Source organism: Pseudonaja textilis, chromosome Z (assembly GCF_049901715.1).
Source record: "Pseudonaja textilis isolate UNSWEBS1 chromosome Z, rPseTex1.2, whole genome shotgun sequence".
NCBI classification, from domain to species: Eukaryota; Metazoa; Chordata; class Lepidosauria; order Squamata; family Elapidae; genus Pseudonaja; species Pseudonaja textilis.
This window is the reverse complement of record NC_142008.1, coordinates 110,502,077-110,519,722: the sequence shown is the minus strand read 5'-3', so window position 1 is coordinate 110,519,722 and position 17,646 is coordinate 110,502,077. Positions and strand designations below refer to the sequence as shown.

Sequence of the window (17,646 nt, the reverse complement as noted above, 5' to 3'; positions counted from 1 at the left end):
AAAGTGCTGTGTGAACCCACCACTCTAGCACAATGATTCTCAAACCTGGCCACTTGTAAGGTGTGTGAGCTTCAGCTCCCAGAATTGCCCAGCCGGCAGTTAAAATCCATCTTAAAAGTTGCCACATTTGACAAATGCCATAATAAATGATGAATTTTAGCAGACAAAAAAGAGGGAAAAAAAGTAACAGTTGTATTTTAACACTGACCGCTTTTTTTCCTAGAAGCTACCTGTTCCCAAAACTTTTGACTGTTTTGGAAAATAAAATTTGGACGACAGCATCTAATTTGTCACAGTTGTTTGAACAAATAGAGAAGAGTATCACATTTCCAAGCTGTCAAATGAAATAAATGTAGATTATTCTCCAGCTCAAATCTCTATCTACCTTGAATACAATGTGGTTGTCGAATAAAGCTGGAATATAGTCTTTAAAATATATTTTAAATTTTCTCTTAGGTGTTACCCAAAACCAGCTCCCCAGTTGCATTGTGTGACCTGTGAGCAAACCCTCTTGGATAAAGATTTATTGGCACTTTCTCCAAACTACAATTCTTAAAGTTCTGTTAATACACGCCGTATAACAGTTAAACAGTTTCAACTAGTCTACATTGTGTCAGTCTAGGCCAAGGGTCTTCAAACTTGGCAAGTTTAAGACTTGTGGACTTCAACTCCCAGAATTCCTGAGCTAACATGACTTGAAGAGGAATTCTGAGAGTTGAAGTCCACAAATCTTAAAGCTATCAAGTTTGAAGACCCCTGATCTAGGTTGCCCTCAAGGGGATAACATATGTGCCTACAATTCACTGCCCGATGTCATCATTTATTAAAAACTGCGCCTCACAAACAGAAACTATACTCACTCCCTTTTGCTGTTTCAGTTTTGGTAAACTGGGCTTAGGTCATATTTGGGGAAAGGTATGTAACTTTATAAGGCTCCTTTATTATTATTTTTTAAAGGTCTCAGCTAGAGGAAGGATTGTCAACTGAACCCAAAGTGATCTCTAAAACTTGCTTCTTTACCTTGATAAGAGCTTGTTGTCTACAGGTCAACATCAGGAATGAATCTCAATCATGGAACTCAATACTTTATTGTAACCTATTCCAGTTTACAGATAAAGAGGTAAAAGACCTAAGAGAAAAGGCCCTCAGGAAGTACTGTTGATGGAGTAGAAGGTTCCTTCTGGCTGAAGGAACCATGGCATCTCAAAAGTATTTTCCATTATGGTCCATTATGGACCTTCTGGTCCATAATAATAATAAACAAAGAGGCACTGTATGAACTTTCAGATCGGATCTGCAGGTAGAACTTTAAACTTCCTCCCCCTTATTAGAACCACCATGACATCCAAGTTCTGGAACCGTTATTCAACCTTTGCACTTAGAGTCACGTCAACAATGAACGATCTTCTTGGAAACCAGATGCTGGCCTCATAAATTTCCCAGAAGACCCAGCATCCAATCCACTTCCACTAATGTTGTTACACCAGGATCTCACTGAGAACAAAAGGCTGCCAGTTTGCTTGGTCACCTCAATTTGCTTAAGATTCTTTCTCCTATAGGATCATGGCTTCCCAGAATCATACCCAGAGCCCTGGCCTCTCACCCTGCCCTCCAAATGTTCCTTCACTGCTCCTGCCAGCTTTTCCTGGGGCTGCTTTACTGGTGACCTCAGCTGATACCCCAGGAAGCAAGCTGATCATCAAACTGAAACGTGAAGGACCTGTTATGGGAGGTAGCGAGGAGCTGCCCCAAACTCAGACTTTCTTCCTGACAGGGATGCCATTGGGTTGGGCCACCCAGCGCCGGGACGGGCCTGGTGGTCCCGGCATCCGCACTGTATTGCTGACGAAAGCCGGTGAGGAGCCAGGTGGTCGGAAAACCAGACCACCTGAGGCTATCCCATCTGCTCAAGGGTCACCTTCCAGTGACACCTCTTTTGCTTGTACCTCCAAGGGAGTTTATGAGAATTACCGGCGTTGGCAACGCTACAAGGCTTTGGCAAGGCGCCATTTCCCAGCCACACCTGATGCAGAAGCTCTTGCTTGTTTTTTCATGTGAGGATCGTGGTGGGCAAGATCCATAGGTTGGAAATCTGATCTTGATTTGGGATGATAAAGAGATGTAGACAGGGTTCAGACAATATACCAAACCCTAAGGGAATTTATTAGATTTTGATTTGTCTGGTTGGGTAAACCCAACCATATATTAGACTTTGTGGTTTAGTGACTTCTGATAAACCATAGTATCAAGCAATACATGAACCTAGACTATGAGTCGGGATTAAGACATTTAAAATTAAATTATCCTTAGCTAGGACAAGATGCCAGGTTTAGAGAGAATCCTACTTTTCAAAAGATGCTCAGTTCAACCTGTTAGAATAATAGACTAGAGGGAGGGAAATAGCTTGGCCCAAAGCAGTATGACTTTGGCAGCAAACCAAGAACTGGTTCGCTCCACATCTCAAATTTCTCTTTGTGAAGCCTGAAATCCAGGATGTAAACTGAGCCCAGTTAAAAAATTTCACAGAGATTTCAACTTTACCTCCAAAGTAAGAGGTCCATCTAAATTTTCAGATCTGTGAGTCTAAGGGTAGACAACTAGAAGATGTTTCTTTCTGTGATTAATTTATATTCCACCTTTCTTCATCAGCATCCAAGTGGCATCAGTAGTAACCTTCCCTTCAGATTTATCCTTCCAAAAATTAGGTAGGGTATCTTGGTCTCAGATGTTGCTTTGCTCATCACAGGACATATTTACTTACAATTAACTGGATAATCATGGGTGATCATTTCAGGATTCATCCAGTATTTGGATCATAAACCAATCATATATCTTGGAGAAGCAAATATGTGGTTGTCTAGTTTATGGTTTAACATAGCCAATATTTAAGCCAGAGTCAGTATGTTTTAGCAGAGAGGATATTTAACCCTGAATTTCTAGTCTCATCACTATTCTAAACTAGACTGCATAAATTTACATCTCTCAGTGTGTTTGTGTCAAATGTTTGTGTGATGTCAAGAAAGAAAGCAGAATCAAAATTAAAATCCATACCAACACCACCCAAAAAAATGTTTCTAAAAAATCTGGTCCAAAGGAAAGCCACTCTTAAAGAGCTGCAAATTTTTCTTTTGCTTTCCCTCATAGGCCAGTCTTCGTACAATCTATTGCTAACTTCCCCCTCATCTTTTTCTTACTGTTTTTTTAAAGTGCATCTCGAAATGTTGGTTCCTTCACCCCTTGCTACTCTCTTCTTGTTTTGTACACTTATATCAATTACACTTCTATCACAGCACCGTAACCACTGAGACACACTGTTGGAGAGGCCAAGAAGCTGAGAAGGTACTTTGAGGGGGTGGTCTTGAAGATGAGGGCTTGGGGAAGGAGGGGTGGGTAGGTGGGACAGAAAGTCATGAGTCTTGTGGTGGGAGGTGCTATAATGGGCGATGGTACCTCATTATAGTGAAGAGGGCTGTTTGGAATTGGGAAATCTTGTTGATACACAATATTGCCATCCTGCCCTACAGCCCCGTCCTCCGTTCACTGGCCCGCCTTCGTCCCAACATGACCTTAGAGGATGGCGTCCCTCGCGCTGTGCAGGAATGGGAGCACAGCAGCAATTTTGAACGCATGATCTTCTATGAAATGGCAGAAAAGTGAGAATTGGCTCCAACTCTCCCTTGAGTATCCCCCGGGGGCCCTCAATATATGCAATGTTTACCTAGTGTGGGTTTAAGATGTTTGACCCCCTACTCAATTTTCTTCATCTCTATCCTTTCCTAGGTTCATGGAGTTTGAAGCCGAAGAAGAACAGCAAATCCAAAAAATGAAACTCTTGGCCACCTGTTCCCAGTTCCAAAACCCAGTCCCCAAACCCACCAAGCTGCCAATGTCCCCTGTCCCTGAGTCTGGACAACAGCAAGGTACTGTCTACCCCAGGGATATCAAACTCAAGGCCCAGGGGCCAGATCCGGCCCACGGGGTACTTAGATCTGGCCTAGGGGCCACCCTGGAAACAGCAAAGGACCAGCCTGTGGTACTTCTGCCAGCAAAATCAGGCTCTCCCGAGCTCCGTTTTCAGCTGCTATGGCCTCCTGCAACCCTCTGCCAGTGAAAATGGAGCTCGGAAGGGCCGCTCCTGAGTTCCGTTTTCACAGGCAAAGGGTTGCAGGAGGCCATGGCAGCCTAAAATGGAGCTTGGGATTTGTTTTCACGGACAGAGCACTCAGGCCACGACAGGTGCCCCTGACAGGAGTGACGTTGAGCTCCCCCCCCGCCCCCAAGATCAAACACAACTCTGATGCGGCTGGAGTTTGACAACCCTGGTCTACTCCCTATCACCTGATGTTTGAACAAATGGTTTGCTCACCCCAGGAAAGCCACTCGGACAATTATCCAAAGTAAGTCAATAACAGGCATGATGGGAAAATTAGGGCCCTGTTTTCAGCAAGATTCTTTTATTGCCCTATGAGGTGGGTCCATGTTTGTAGTTTGATTGATTTGGGATTATGGATAATCCTCAATTTATAGTCACATAGCCGCCATTCTAAATTATAACAGACCCCCCACCCCAAGGTACTCATGACTCAATCCCAAAATTGAAATGGCTGAATCCCTCCCCCCATGATCCTGTGACTGCATTTTGGGCACCTGGCAGCAAGATCACATTTGTGGACATTTATCACATCCTGCGGTCATGTGAAAAATTTACATTTTATGCCGAAAGCCTGTGCTGACTTCCAGTTTTTGGCAAAAACAGCCCAGAACAAACAATCAGTTCACTTTACAACCATCATATTCACTTAACAACTGCCACAAAAAATGTAGTAAAAGCAGATCCAGTTATATAAGTGACCTGTTTTACAAACATCCTGACTTACAACTCTAATGGGCAGGCTCCATTATGGTTATAAATTGAGAATTATCTGTTGTATCTGTGAATCCAAGCAATGTCATTGGTTAAAAAACATGGATTTATGAACAAACTACAGATAGACCTTGACTTACAAACATTAGTGACCATTCGAAATTACAAGAACCACTGTATAAAAACTGAGTTACAGTTTTCACTTATGACCCAGTGGTGGGATTCAATTTTTTTTACTACCAATTCTGTGGGCGTGGCTTGGTGGGTGTGGCTTGGTTAGTATGGCAGGGGAAGGATACTGCAAAATCCACATTGCCCCCCTCGCCCCACTAACCTGCTTTCCAGCTCTGTTCTCCTGTGCAGGGCAACAAAAAAAGACCCAGCCGGTTAGCTGGGACTCAGGAGGCAGAGAATAGATGGGGGCGGGGCCAGTGAGAGGTGGTATTTGCTGGTTCCCTGAACTACTCAACATTTCTGCTACTGTTTCTCCAGAACTGGTCAGAACCTGCTGAATACCACCTCTGTTATGACCGTTGTAGCATCTCTATGGTCACATGATCAAAATTCAGATGCTTGGCAACTGACATATTTATGATGGTTGCAGCATCCCAGAGGTCATGTGATCATCCTGTTTTGCAACCTACTGACAAGCAAAGTCAACAGGGAAGCCAGATTCACTTAACAACCGTATTACTAACTTAACAACTGCAGTGATTCACTTAACAACTGGTGGCAAGAATGGTCATAAATAGGGGCAACACACAACAGCTGTCTTGCTTAGGCTCAATTGGATGTAATTTGAAGACTACCTATGCATGTGGATTGTAAACAAAAGCAAAAGCTTTTTTAAAAAAAACAAAAACAAAAGCTAACATAAACCATGGTTTAGTACCAAGTCCAAGCAATAGGTCTCCAAATAACCACTAGGTGGGGACGTTTTCCGTGACTGGAAATTACCCTGATTGTTGTAGCTGAGAGATGGTAGCTTTATTGGACCCACTCATCAATTATTTTTCTAGCAGGCAATGTTTAAGTCATGTTGTATCTGAGCTGAAAAGAAGGGTAGGACTCCAGTGCATATATAGACGCCATGAGGACTAGCAGCATTGTTTCAGGGATGCTGACTACATAATTTAAGGCTAAGTGCACAAAACCATCAAATAAGAACCAAGCCTTAGTCTCGATGCTTTCTTGGATATGTGTTTATAGTGCTCCACTCTGCAGTCCTGGGGGAAAAATAATGTTTCTCTAAATGATGTGTTTGGGATAAAAAGTGTGCTCAACAGCCTCCTTTCCAACTCACTTCTCTTTTAATACCATACAAGGAATCTGAAATAATTCTGAGCTGCAGCACTATGCAAAAAATTCCAGAGATTTAAAAAATGCTATCGCTGAAGTATGACAGCAGCTAGCATGTATTACACCAAAAGTCATTTTGCCGATGCAACACATTGTGTGTGCATGGGGAAATTTTGTATAGTTGCTTCCATCGATCTGAGTTATGGCCAAGCACTAGGTAGGGACTCATGTTGTTAGAATCCTTGGTCCTGTGTGTCTCGGCTTCCCAAACCTGCTCAGATATGACACCTGTTCAGATATGTACAATTATTAGTACAAACCCAGACCTCTCTTTGCCTAGTCTTCTCCAACCCGATGCTCTCTGGATATGCTGGGACTGCAACTCCCAGAATTCTCAGCGAGAATTGGGAATTCCTGCCATATTCAGATGCCACCCATAAGTGAAAACCGATTTAGGATTTACCTGGGCAGAAACCAATTGGATAAGTTCTTGACCTTATCCAATTATTGAAGCGTCAGTGATTCTTTCCATTGGCCGATCCAAATGAAGAAAAAAGACATTTCAGGCAGTAGCTTTGAAAACTGCAGAAAAGTCTCACATCTTCTCAGCTAACATCTAGTTGCTCCCTGGGCCACCCACCAGAAATCATAGGTCTGGAATGGGACAATTTACCACAGTGAACTTGCCACGGCCAACTCACCGCGGGACAATTCAACAGGTACAAAAATTAAATTAATTTCAACGGAACCTTGACCAATAAGAATAAAACAAAGAAAGTCAATCCAGAAATACAAGTGTTACAATAATTTTAATGAAAATGTGGTCCTTGATAATAAAAGTAACTGAATAAAACGATTAATAGTGTTGAATTATTCAAAACTAAGTTATCCCACTATGAGCTGTCCATTACAAGTTGGCCATGGTGAGATATCCTAGACCCTTGTTTGTCAACTTTAGGACTGAGTGGACCATATCGTTCTATTCCAGGGATGTCAAACTCGATTTCGTTGACGGTCGCATCAGAGTTGTGTTTGACCTCAGGGAGCCGGGTGGGTGTGGCTGGGGTGGGTGTGGCCAGCTCGACATCACTCATGCCAAGGGGGGATGCCAGTGGCGGCCCGAGTGCTCTGCCATTGAAAATGGGCTCCCAAACTCCGTTTTCAGCTGTAATGGCCTCCTGAAACCCTCTGCCAGTGAAAATGGAGCTCAGGAGGGCCATATGTGACCCTCCTGAGCTCCATTTTCACTGACAGAAGCACCACAGGCCAGTCCTTTGCTGTTTCCAGAGCAGCCCCACAGGTCAAATCTAAGCACCCCACAGGCTGGATCCAGCCCCTGGGCCTTGAGTTTGGCACCCCTATTCTATGCCTGTGGGATTTTCTTCAGAATTGACTCCCCAATCCCTCTTTCCCCAAAAAGTGTACATCCCTAAGAAATCAGCTTCCAAGAGCCGGCAGCCTCGACGCCGCCAGAGGCGCCCACCCAGTACTTCTAACCCAGGAGCACCCAGGGAGATCCCTGCTGAGGCTGTGCACCAGTACGCAGAGATCATGGAAGGCCTGAACCCCAGCTGGGAAGAAGAAGAAGCCGAGAAGAAAGAACACGGGATGTGCCAAGACACCCAGGACCAGGAGGAAGGGATGTTCCCAGACCCTGGCCTGCTTCAGTATATTGATCAGTTGTGTGACGATGAAGAATTTGTTTGCAAGGTAACAAAGAATGGTCCAATGGCAGGGAGACTTGTTCTTCTGTAGTATATTATTCTGCATCATTTTGTGGCTTCTCTCCCTTGAGAAATCACAGTATTCAGATGGAAAGGAATAGACCATTGGATCACATCAGATCAGCTCTGTTTAACCAAGCTACTTTTGCTCACTGTGTCACGAGACAGTCTTATGGCAAGCAGCTATCCATCTCTTAGACTTACATACTACTTTATAGTGCTTTACAGCCCTCTCAAAACGGTTTACAGAGTCAGCATATGGCCCCCAACAATCTGGGTCCTCATTTTACCCACCTCAGAAGGATGGAAGATTGAGTCAAGCTTGAGCCTGGTGAGATTCAGTCTGCCAAATTGCACGCAGCTGGCTATCAGCAGAAGTAGCCTGCAGTACTGCACTCTAACCACTGCGCCACCGAGGCTCTTACCAATCCATTTTGCTTCTCCATATGAGTCTTAACCCCATTTGAGAAATGCTCCTTCAATTAAGGCCAAATATTTGTTCTAGGACTCTGGAGAGCTAAAGGGGATGGAAGAATGACCCACTGAGGTCATCAGAAGGGAAGAAGCTGAAATATTCAGGGTTTATTTTGTGGTGAAGGGCGGTGCAGGTTATTTTAAAGGGAAATATGTACTCTGAGCTTGGTTGTTTTCTTACAGATATTTCATTACCCAAAGTAGCATCATCTGTGCACCAACAGCGCTGATAATGTTCCTTAGTTTGGTAATGAAAAGTCTGCAAGAAAACAACCAAGCTCATAGATCACCAAGGATCCTTTCAACCCTCTGCTACAAATATTCTCATTTAATTGGAAATATGCATGTGAAACCTAGCCAAGGAGCTGTACCAATGTACCAATTTGATCTCAAAATCCATCCCACCCAAATTCAATGACTTATTGAATTTTCCAGCATCGTGATCTTGAGGAATTCCAGGGACCTAAAAATGTGCTTTGAAGACCTGTATCTGCCTGCAGGCTATATAAACTGTGCACTTCTCCTTTACTTTTATATCCTCTTATCCATTATGCTCCTCTCACTCTTGATTTCCCATAGTGGTTTCAATTACAGGTAGCTTTACAATAGTTCATTTAGTGACCATCCAAAATTACAATGGCACGGTTTATGATGGTGTTTCCACAGTTACGGCCTTTGCAGCATCCCCACGAACATGTGATCCAAATTCAGATGCTTGGCAAGTGCCTCATATTTATGGTCATTGCTCTGTCCCAAGGATCATGAGATCCCTTTCTGCAATGTTCTGAACAAGCAGTCAACGGGGAAACTAGATTCCCTTAATAACCAGTTTATTAACTTATCAACTGCACCAATTCACTTAAAAACCATGGCAAGAGTTTTTGGGGCAAAACTCACTGAACAAATGTGTCACTTAACAACAGAAATGCTCAGTTCAATCATGGTCAAAAGTCAAGGACTACTTTGTATTATGCTAGTTTTATTAAACTAACAGAGTTTCAGTCTCTTCTGCCAGCCAATTTCTCACTTTTTGTTGCTGCTTGTTATTGTGAATGTAATTGTGTTCATACCAGTGAGTATGACTGCAAGGGGTTTGGATGCCTTTTGTGATTAACCTACACATGGCCTGTCTTGCCATTCTGTTTTCTTCTCTCTGGCAGGTGGAAGCTGTTATCCACCCCCAATTTATGGTGGACTTACTGTCTCCAGAGAAAACCCAAGATCCCTTGGACCTGGTAGAAGAGTTAGCAGAGGAGTTAAACTTGACACCTAGCCAGGTAATACAAGGAAATGAAATTTGAACAGGGGTGGTGGAATTGCAATCCTGCAATGGGGAGGGCATCCAGAATAGGATTGGAAGCAACGGTGCCATTCCACAATTTTAGATCTTGGACAGAAGCTACTAAGGATCTTTTTGGGTGTTCCTGGAGTTTAAGTGCCATTTTAATTCAAAAAGTAACATTCATTTTAAAGTGAGAATAATAAAACGACTGTCTGTAATTAGGTGCATTTAGGTACATCCTCTCCAGCTGTCCAGAACTACAAAATTAAAAGAAAAAAAATGAAATGGTAAGGAATTTATGAAACCCAGCTGTGGTATGCCTATCACTCAGATATTGATAATACTTGTGACTCTCCATGTGTTAATTTGGAGGTGGGTGTGTTCTCGGCTATGGATACCCAGTTATTATTCCAATAAAACCAGTGCATGGGAATCACTCCTGTATCAGAGTTTGAGCATATTGGTAGTTCAGACAGAATTGGGTACAGAAATTGAATTTCCTAGATCAGTTCAGACAGAATTGGGTACAGAAATTGAATTTCCTAGATCAGTTCAGACAGAATTGGGTACAGAAATTGAATTTCCTAGATCAGTTCAGACAGAATTGGGTACAGAAATTGAATTTCCTAGATCAGTTCAGACAGAATTGGGTACAGAAATTGAATTTCCTAGATCAGTTCAGACAGAATTGGGTACAGAAATTGATCTTCCCAGATCAGTTCAGACATAATTGGGTACAGAAATTGAATTTCCAAGATCAGTTCAGACAGAATTGGGTACAGAAATTGAACTTCCCAGATCAGTTCAGACATAATTGGGTACAGATATTGAATTTCCTATTGAGGCGCCCTAGTTCAAACTGATATCAATCAGAATACAAGTGAAAGGGACCTTGGAGGTCTTCTGATCCAACCCCCTGCTCAAGTAAGAGACCCTATGCAATTTGAGAAAAATGGTTGTCCAGTTTCTTCTTAGAAACCTCCAGTGATGAAGCACCCACAACTTCTGAAGGCACGCTGTTAATTGTTCTGCCAGAAAATTTATCCTTATTTCTAGGTTAAATCTCTCCTTGATCAGTTTCCATCCATTGTTCCTTGTCTGGCCTTTGGGTGCTTTGGCAAATAGGTTGACTCCATCTTTTCTGTGACAGCCCCTCAAATATTGGAACACTGCTATCAAGTCACCCCCTGGTCCTTCTCTTCACTAGACTAGCTATATCTAATTCTTGCAATTCATCATCTTCTTTTAATGACCTCATAATCTCTTGTGGGATGGAGTCTGGGCAGCTGAATGTAGCTGAGTATTTACTGGCCAAATGGCCTTCCTGTTGCCAATGTGGAGCTTTGTTCAGCAGATATATTCTCATTGTGCCCAGAAAGAGAAACATCTGCCTCCACCTAGGATCGAACCCACAGCCTCCTGATTGAGGCCAGAGTTCCACCTCTAGGCCACCACACTAATTCTTGCAACTGTTCTTCATATATTTTAGCCTACAGGCCCCTAATCATTCTTGTTGCTCTTCTCCGTACTCTTTTCAGAGTCTCGACATCTTTTGTATATAGCAGTGACCCAATCTGGATGCAATATTCTAGGTGTGGCCTTACAAGGCTTTATAGAGCAGTACTAGTTCCTCATGTGATCTTGATTGAATCCCTCTGTCTATGTCTATCTTCAGTTAACTGAGAAGAGACTTCTGGCACTATCTGAAGAGGAAAGAGATCCTTCTGTCTATCCTACTTCCCATTCTGATTCCACTCCATCACAATCTGAGGAAGAAGATGAGGTCAGTGGTAATGGTAAAGGAGAAGACATGTTGCGACAGGCTTTTAAAAGGTCTTCCACAAACAAGAGCATCAGAGCTAGTCAATTAGAGTTGGCCACCTCCATTGTCAGCTCTCCACCGATTTCTAATGCACAACAAAAGCTGGGAGACAGAGAGTTTTTTCCAAAGACTGTCAGAGCAAGTTTATCTCCTCATGAATATTGTGGTTATGACTCTCAGGAGGGGAATTTGTTATCCACCTTGAAGAATCCAGAGGAAAGAGACATGCAGAAATTCCAGGAAAAAGATCTAACTATGAATAATAGGAATGAAACCCCAACTCAGACCCAATGGGCCTTTCCAAGCATAAAAGAAAACAGCACCCTTGGTAGTCATTTATCATCACTAAGAGATAGCAGAACAAGGCCAGAAATTGTAAGACTTGTCTCTTCTGGTCATTCAAAGCAAGGTATCATCCAGGAACAAAAGAAGAAGGATCAAGTAGAATCTCCTAAGTCTACAGATAAAGGCAGCTATGGAGTCATAGCACCCATGAAGAATGGAATTCAGATAATCTGGAATAACATAAAACCAACCCAGGATAGTAACCAAAAAGGACAAGTGAAAACAGTATTGGCAGCACAAGTGTCTCCTTCAAAACAGGCTGAGCCTAATAAACAAGATAATATGTTAGCAGGGAACCATGAGTGGGAAAAGCCCCTAACATTGAGTTTTGGTGGATGTAGAGATTTGAATGAACAGGTCATAAATCCACCTCAGATTCAGGAAGATGTGGGATTTGAAAGTCCCATTAGTAAAGCAGAGCTCAACTATCAGGAAAGGAAAATGAGATCTTATCAGGACACTCAAAGAAAAGTCAACGGCCAGGAAGTCATTCAGTTTGAACGTGATAAACAAGAGAATTGCCAAGGAGCCGTAGGCAAAGATCAATTCCAAATCCAAGGGCTTCAGAAATCTAACATTACCTCAGTTCAGTTTGAAAATGTAAACCCTTGTGGTCGAAGCATAGCAAGTCAAGACAGAGTAACACCAGCTCTTTCAGGAATTGGTCACAAACTTGTCAGCCAAGGAGCTAAGATCCCATCTCAGAGAAAGTCCCACACGAATGTAAAGCAAATGAAGACCGTGTCTCTAAAAAACAAAAGCCAAGCGAGAAGCATAAGGTTTCCTGTCGATAACTTAGCACTGCAAAAAAAGTCGAGTTGTGTTAGACAAGAGGGCCAACCATCAACTGAACTAGCTGTGTTGGAAACTCATCAAGAGACTAGTTTAAAAGCAAGTGTCGAGCTGGGTAGAAAAAATATGCAGCCATTTTGTTCAGGTGGTTCTAGTGAGGGAGGAAAGCTTGAAGACCAGCTACCAGATGGAGATTCTGAGCACCTGCCATATTTCACCTTTTCTGGGCATGAGCCACCATCTTTGATTGTCCAGAGCAGCCTTGAAAAACTCCAGGAGTCTCAGGGACCATTCTCAGATCAGGATAAGGTCACTCCACAGGCAGAAAAGCTTTCAAACGATGAATTCCTAAAACCCACTTTGGATCCTTCCAGTTATATCTCTATGAGCAAGTCTGATGGAGAGAATAGTGTTCCCCATGGAGATCCTCCTGTACCTACTAGTGTGTTTCCACCACCCCTTAGCTTTCAGGGCAACAGCAGCCATGGAAACACTGGATTCAACCCTACACTTCTAAGTAGTGAATCCAAAGTCTACTGGGAGCCAGTAACTCCAGAGAAAGAAACGAGTAACTGGAATCAGGTAGGAGGTGATCTGCTCAAGAGAGTCACTATGATGAATTTGGTGCTTCCAGACCTCCCTGGAGGAACCATAGAAAGTGTTCTCAAAGACGAAGAGGAGGAGGAGGAGGAAGAGGATGAAGAGCTGTCCAGTTTCTCTTCACTACTCGCTTCCAAGCTCAACTTCTCTCCCAACAGTGACCACTTGCTTCTCACCATGGAACAAGGGGACACCCTGACTTTTTCACCCATGGATCTTGCAAAGCAAGTTAAGCCAAGGCATTGCTCCAAGGGTCAGTCATCTCAGAATGCCAGCCCTTTTGCAAACACAAACTTGGAAGTTAACTCATCTGTCCACCGTTATCACAAAAGAAAGAGCAACACCACTGGGACTCGGAGGAGCAAGCGTCTTCGCAACCAGTAACTGGTCCTCTTTTCCTAAGTGGGTTGGAATCAGCAATCTCAGGAAAGTCCTTTGTTTTTTTGAAACCCTGCACAGTTAAGTGTCATCTTCATTCACCTGAGATTCCAGAATCCCATCATTGTTCAAAATACGACCAGTGAAAAGGGTTTTTTTGTTTTTGCATCTTTCTAAAAAGCACTTCTTTTAAGAAGGACATCTTCCACCACCCATCCACCCCAATTGTTCATGCTTCTTAGTAAATTAAAAAAATTTTTTTAAATCCCTTGACTGTCTCTGCAGAAAGGAACCAGAAGCCATCTAATGTCTGCTAATTTCAGAGAGTGTAAAAAAAATTGCTTTTGTCTTCTTACGTCCATCTCAAACTGAACTTGGGTGAACTGTGAATGAAAGAAAAAGCCCAACCAAAAATGAGAGAATGATTCCTGCCAAGATGGAGAATGCCCAGCTTAAGCAATAATGCCAATTTCATAAACTACTAGAAGTACAGATAAGGTAGAAAAGAGAAAAATAACAACTGTGCAGCACAATTAAGAGAAACTCATGTTTTTGTCGCTTTCAAATTTATGGAATGGGAAAGGGGATTTTATAATTTGAGAAAGAATGAGGTTTCTGCTTAGGTTTTTTAGTAAAGCAGCCTTTCCCAAAACTCAGCATTTCTAAGTGCTATGGCTGGGGATAAGAGGAGAACTGGTTGGGGATGGTGGGTATCACAGTTATACGCACATGGAGGAAAGTTAGATGAATGAAAGTGGTTTTATGGCTTCCGGGAATGGAACATTTGTGTTGGTCTGGGCATTAAAAAGCAAACAAACAAACCAGTCCTTGAATAATATGGGAACATTTCAAGAAAAAGTAAATATGGTATTTTCCAATAATCCCAAACTCTTGTCTACTTCTTATCTACCATGGCTATATTTCAATGAAGCATCAATCTCTTATTCTTAGCACAACTGAAGTGACCAGGAAGGTGGGGCCAAAAAAAAGGAAGAGTGAGGTTTTTCCCTTCCCAATAAGTGAATTTTGAACAATGCTATACAGGTAGTTCTTGACTTACAACAGTTCGTTTAGTGACCGTTTGAAGTTTCAATGGCATGGGGAAAAATTACCATATTTCACACTTAGGACCGGCGTAACATCTCCATGCTCACGTGATCAAAATTCAGATGCTTTGAGTGATTTATACTTATGATGGCTGCAGTGTACCGAGGTCATGCTATCCCATTTTGCAATCTTCTGACCAGCCAAAGTCAACGGGGAAGCCTGATTCACTTAACAACCTGTGTTACTAAGTTAAAAAAGCCTGTAGTGATTCACTCAACCACTGTGGTCTTAAAATGGGGCAAAACTCACTTAATCATCTCACTTAACAACCCTTGTTACTAATTCTAACAACTGTAATGAGACACTTAACAACGTTGGCAAGAAATGGGGCAAAACTCACTTAAAAAATGTCTCACTTAGCAACAGAAGTTATGGCCTCAATTGTGGTCGTAAGTCAAGGACTACCCGTAAATGCCATATCCCCACTGATTGGATAGTAGGGATACTTTGCAATATTTAATCTCCTTTTGCAACCTCAAGTAGGATGAAAAATTAATACGGCAAACAGTTGTCTCCACATCGATGACTTTAAAAAAAATAATAAAAAGTCCAGGAACCCTTATTTGTTTTAAAATGTAATACATATATATATACATACATATATATACATACATATATATACATACATATATATACATACATATATTTATTTATTTATTTATTTATTATAGAGATATAGATATTTATCTTATATATAAAATAGCACTTTCTTATATTTTACAAAACAGAAGATGAAACCCCCCCAAAACAATGCTATCTCATCCTTCGGTTCATCCTTCCTCTTGACGAAAACAAAAACGAAACTCAACAACATAAAATAAAGGATAGGATTAAATCCTAGCCCCTTTCCCTCGCCCCCAAACAAAACTTTAAAGTAAACCCAGAGAAGCCCCAATCCCCCAAAAAACTGCAGCTGTGATTTCCCCATTTTCGTTGGCCCTGAGATGGGGAGTGGGGAGAATCTTGGCCCCAGTCCGCCTAACCTCACCCTGACAGCAGCGACCAAGCAAGAAACGGGGTCTCTGTGGTGGCCAAAGGTGTGTGGCATAGCTGTGTGTGTGTGTGGGGGGGGGGGTTGTTCTCACGGTGGTTGGATACACATGGCTTAATAGGCAGGGGAGGGGCTTCAGTCACCCTTGCTTTTGGGGGAAATGGCAGAGACACCATTAGCGTAAGTGGATGCTTGGGCAGGCTTGGGCAGAGCGCAGGCTGCAGGGGGACGCAGGTACGTGCTGAACAGACGGGCATAGTCAGGGTGATGGAGAGAGAAGTCCTGGAATTGACCTGGTTACAGAAAAGAGGAAAACAAATTGCATCATTATAAAAAGGGACTCCAAAGATGGCATCACAGAAGGTAAGTTCCTCTTGAACCAAGCATGACTTTAGATCAGTGAGTGGCTGGCCAGTGCGCACTTATACGTGCATGCACACCAGTTGTGGTATGCTACCGGTTTGGCCCGGTTCTGCAGAGTCAAGAGCGACAATGAGCAGCGCTGAATGAACCGGTTCTCTTTGCCACCCTGCTGTTGGGCCAACCGGCCTGCTCGGGCTCCGATATTCACCTTTATCCTCTGCTTCTGAAGCATAGCTGCTTTGCGTGGCACACCATGCAGCAGCTGCTGAAGCAACTGGGAGAATACATGCTTGCAGGAGGTGAATTGGAATGCCTTCGCGCCTGTGCAAACGCCTTTGTGCCTGCACAAAATGCGTGTTTGACACACCTGTGCACACAAACTGTGTGCACGCACACAAAGTGCACCGACTAAGCCATGCTCACTGAACTGGTGATAAAACCTTTTGAATCCCACCACCGGTGAACACACCCCACTTGTGCTACAGTTGCTGCAAAAGCAATGCAGGCACTGGTGTCATTGCAAGTGCAATGCGGGCACTACCGTTGCCACATGTACTGCGCGGGTGCTTGCGGCCCTGTTTGCGTGCACCCGTGCGTGCATAAAGCCACCTGCCTCCCCCACTGGGCCGCCAATTCAAAAAGATTGGAGAGCTTTGCTTTAGAAGACCACAAGAATACCCCAGAGGGGTTATTCCAAAAGGCAACATTCTTGGGTTTTTCTTCTTTGAAAACGCTTCGCTCCTCATCCAAGAAGCTTCCTCAGTTTTAACTGACTGGTGGGGAATGGAAGGATTTATATTCTTTGCAGTCATCTGGTCCTTAGGTCTCATTAAGGCCACTTGTAGTGCTATCTGTGCCCTCAAGGTCAGCTGAATCAGAGTTCAAATATGTGCAAGGCAGGAAATAGGTGGTGTCGTATACTGTTAAGAGACGGATGTTCAATTTTAACATAGATGGCTTCTTTAACCCCTCTTTCAAATCGGTGGTCTTCTCTGTCCAGAATTTCAAAGAAAAAACCCAAGAAAGTCCAGTTGTCTTTTGGAAAAACACCTTTGGGACAATCATGACTTGGATGATTAAGAATCTCTAAAGACATCTGAGCACGATAATGCTCTGTAGCAAGGGTCGCCAACCTTTTGGACTTCAGGGACCACCAAACTCATAATTTTAAATCCTACGGACCAGAGACCCTGGGAAAATCCCCCAAAAAATCTGCAGGAAAATTCCCCACCCCGTTTTCCTACTGATTGATCATTCTTTATTTGGGATTGCAGGATACCATCTCCAGCTCCGTTCTCAGTGGGAGAGAGAGAGACTTTTGGCTTCATGCAAGGAAAGCAGCAAAAGCAGCCATAGTCTGTCTTTCTCTCCCCCCAAATCTGCCAGAAATGAGTCTTTGTGGGACTTGTCAGGCCAGCATAGCCTCTTGGAGCAGGATGCCTTGCAGGGTCCCAAAGACTCATTTCTGGTGGAGTTTGGGGGAGAGAAAGAAAGACTTTTGCTGCTTTCCTTGCATGCAGCCAAAAGCAGAAGAAGAAAGACGCGGAAAGAAGCAGACTGGTGGCCAGGCAAGGGCATGAGGCACGTTCCCCCCCTCCGCCCTTT

The 17,646-nt window shown here is 43.1% G+C and overlaps 2 protein-coding genes across 3 annotated transcripts in view; one reads left to right on the top strand and one right to left on the bottom strand.

The window, feature by feature from the left end:
• The first annotated feature begins 1,496 nt into the window (after positions 1-1,496).
• On the top strand, positions 1,497-13,724 carry NUTM1 (NUT midline carcinoma family member 1). The gene is made up of 6 exons (XM_087917247.1): positions 1,497-2,054; positions 3,525-3,653; positions 3,781-3,920; positions 7,584-7,873; positions 9,522-9,638; positions 11,319-13,724. Exons 1-6 carry the CDS (start codon positions 1,564-1,566, stop codon positions 13,584-13,586), a joined length of 3,435 nt encoding a protein of 1,144 aa, XP_087773373.1. The 5' UTR covers positions 1,497-1,563; the 3' UTR covers positions 13,587-13,724.
• The window catches only part of LPCAT4 (lysophosphatidylcholine acyltransferase 4), a 44,638-nt gene continuing 40,628 nt past the window's right edge, over positions 13,637-17,646 (bottom strand). For both annotated transcript variants that reach the window (XM_026722551.2, XM_026722552.2), the window contains exon 14: positions 13,637-15,971. In XM_026722551.2, the coding sequence (XP_026578336.1) occupies positions 15,814-15,971 (158 nt within the window). In that variant the 3' untranslated portion in view covers positions 13,637-15,813. The remainder of the gene's footprint in view (positions 15,972-17,646) is intronic.

Coding starts and splice junctions, on each gene's coding strand:
- NUTM1 (XM_087917247.1), top strand. CDS start 1,564: ATGGCTTCCCAGAATCATACCCAGAGCCCTGGCCTCTCACCCTGCCCT. Junction 2,055..3,524: donor GCTCTTGCTTGTTTTTTCAT/GTGAGGATCGTG, acceptor CCTGCCCTACAG/CCCCGTCCTCCGTTCACTGG. Junction 7,874..9,521: donor ATGAAGAATTTGTTTGCAAG/GTAACAAAGAAT, acceptor TCTCTCTGGCAG/GTGGAAGCTGTTATCCACCC.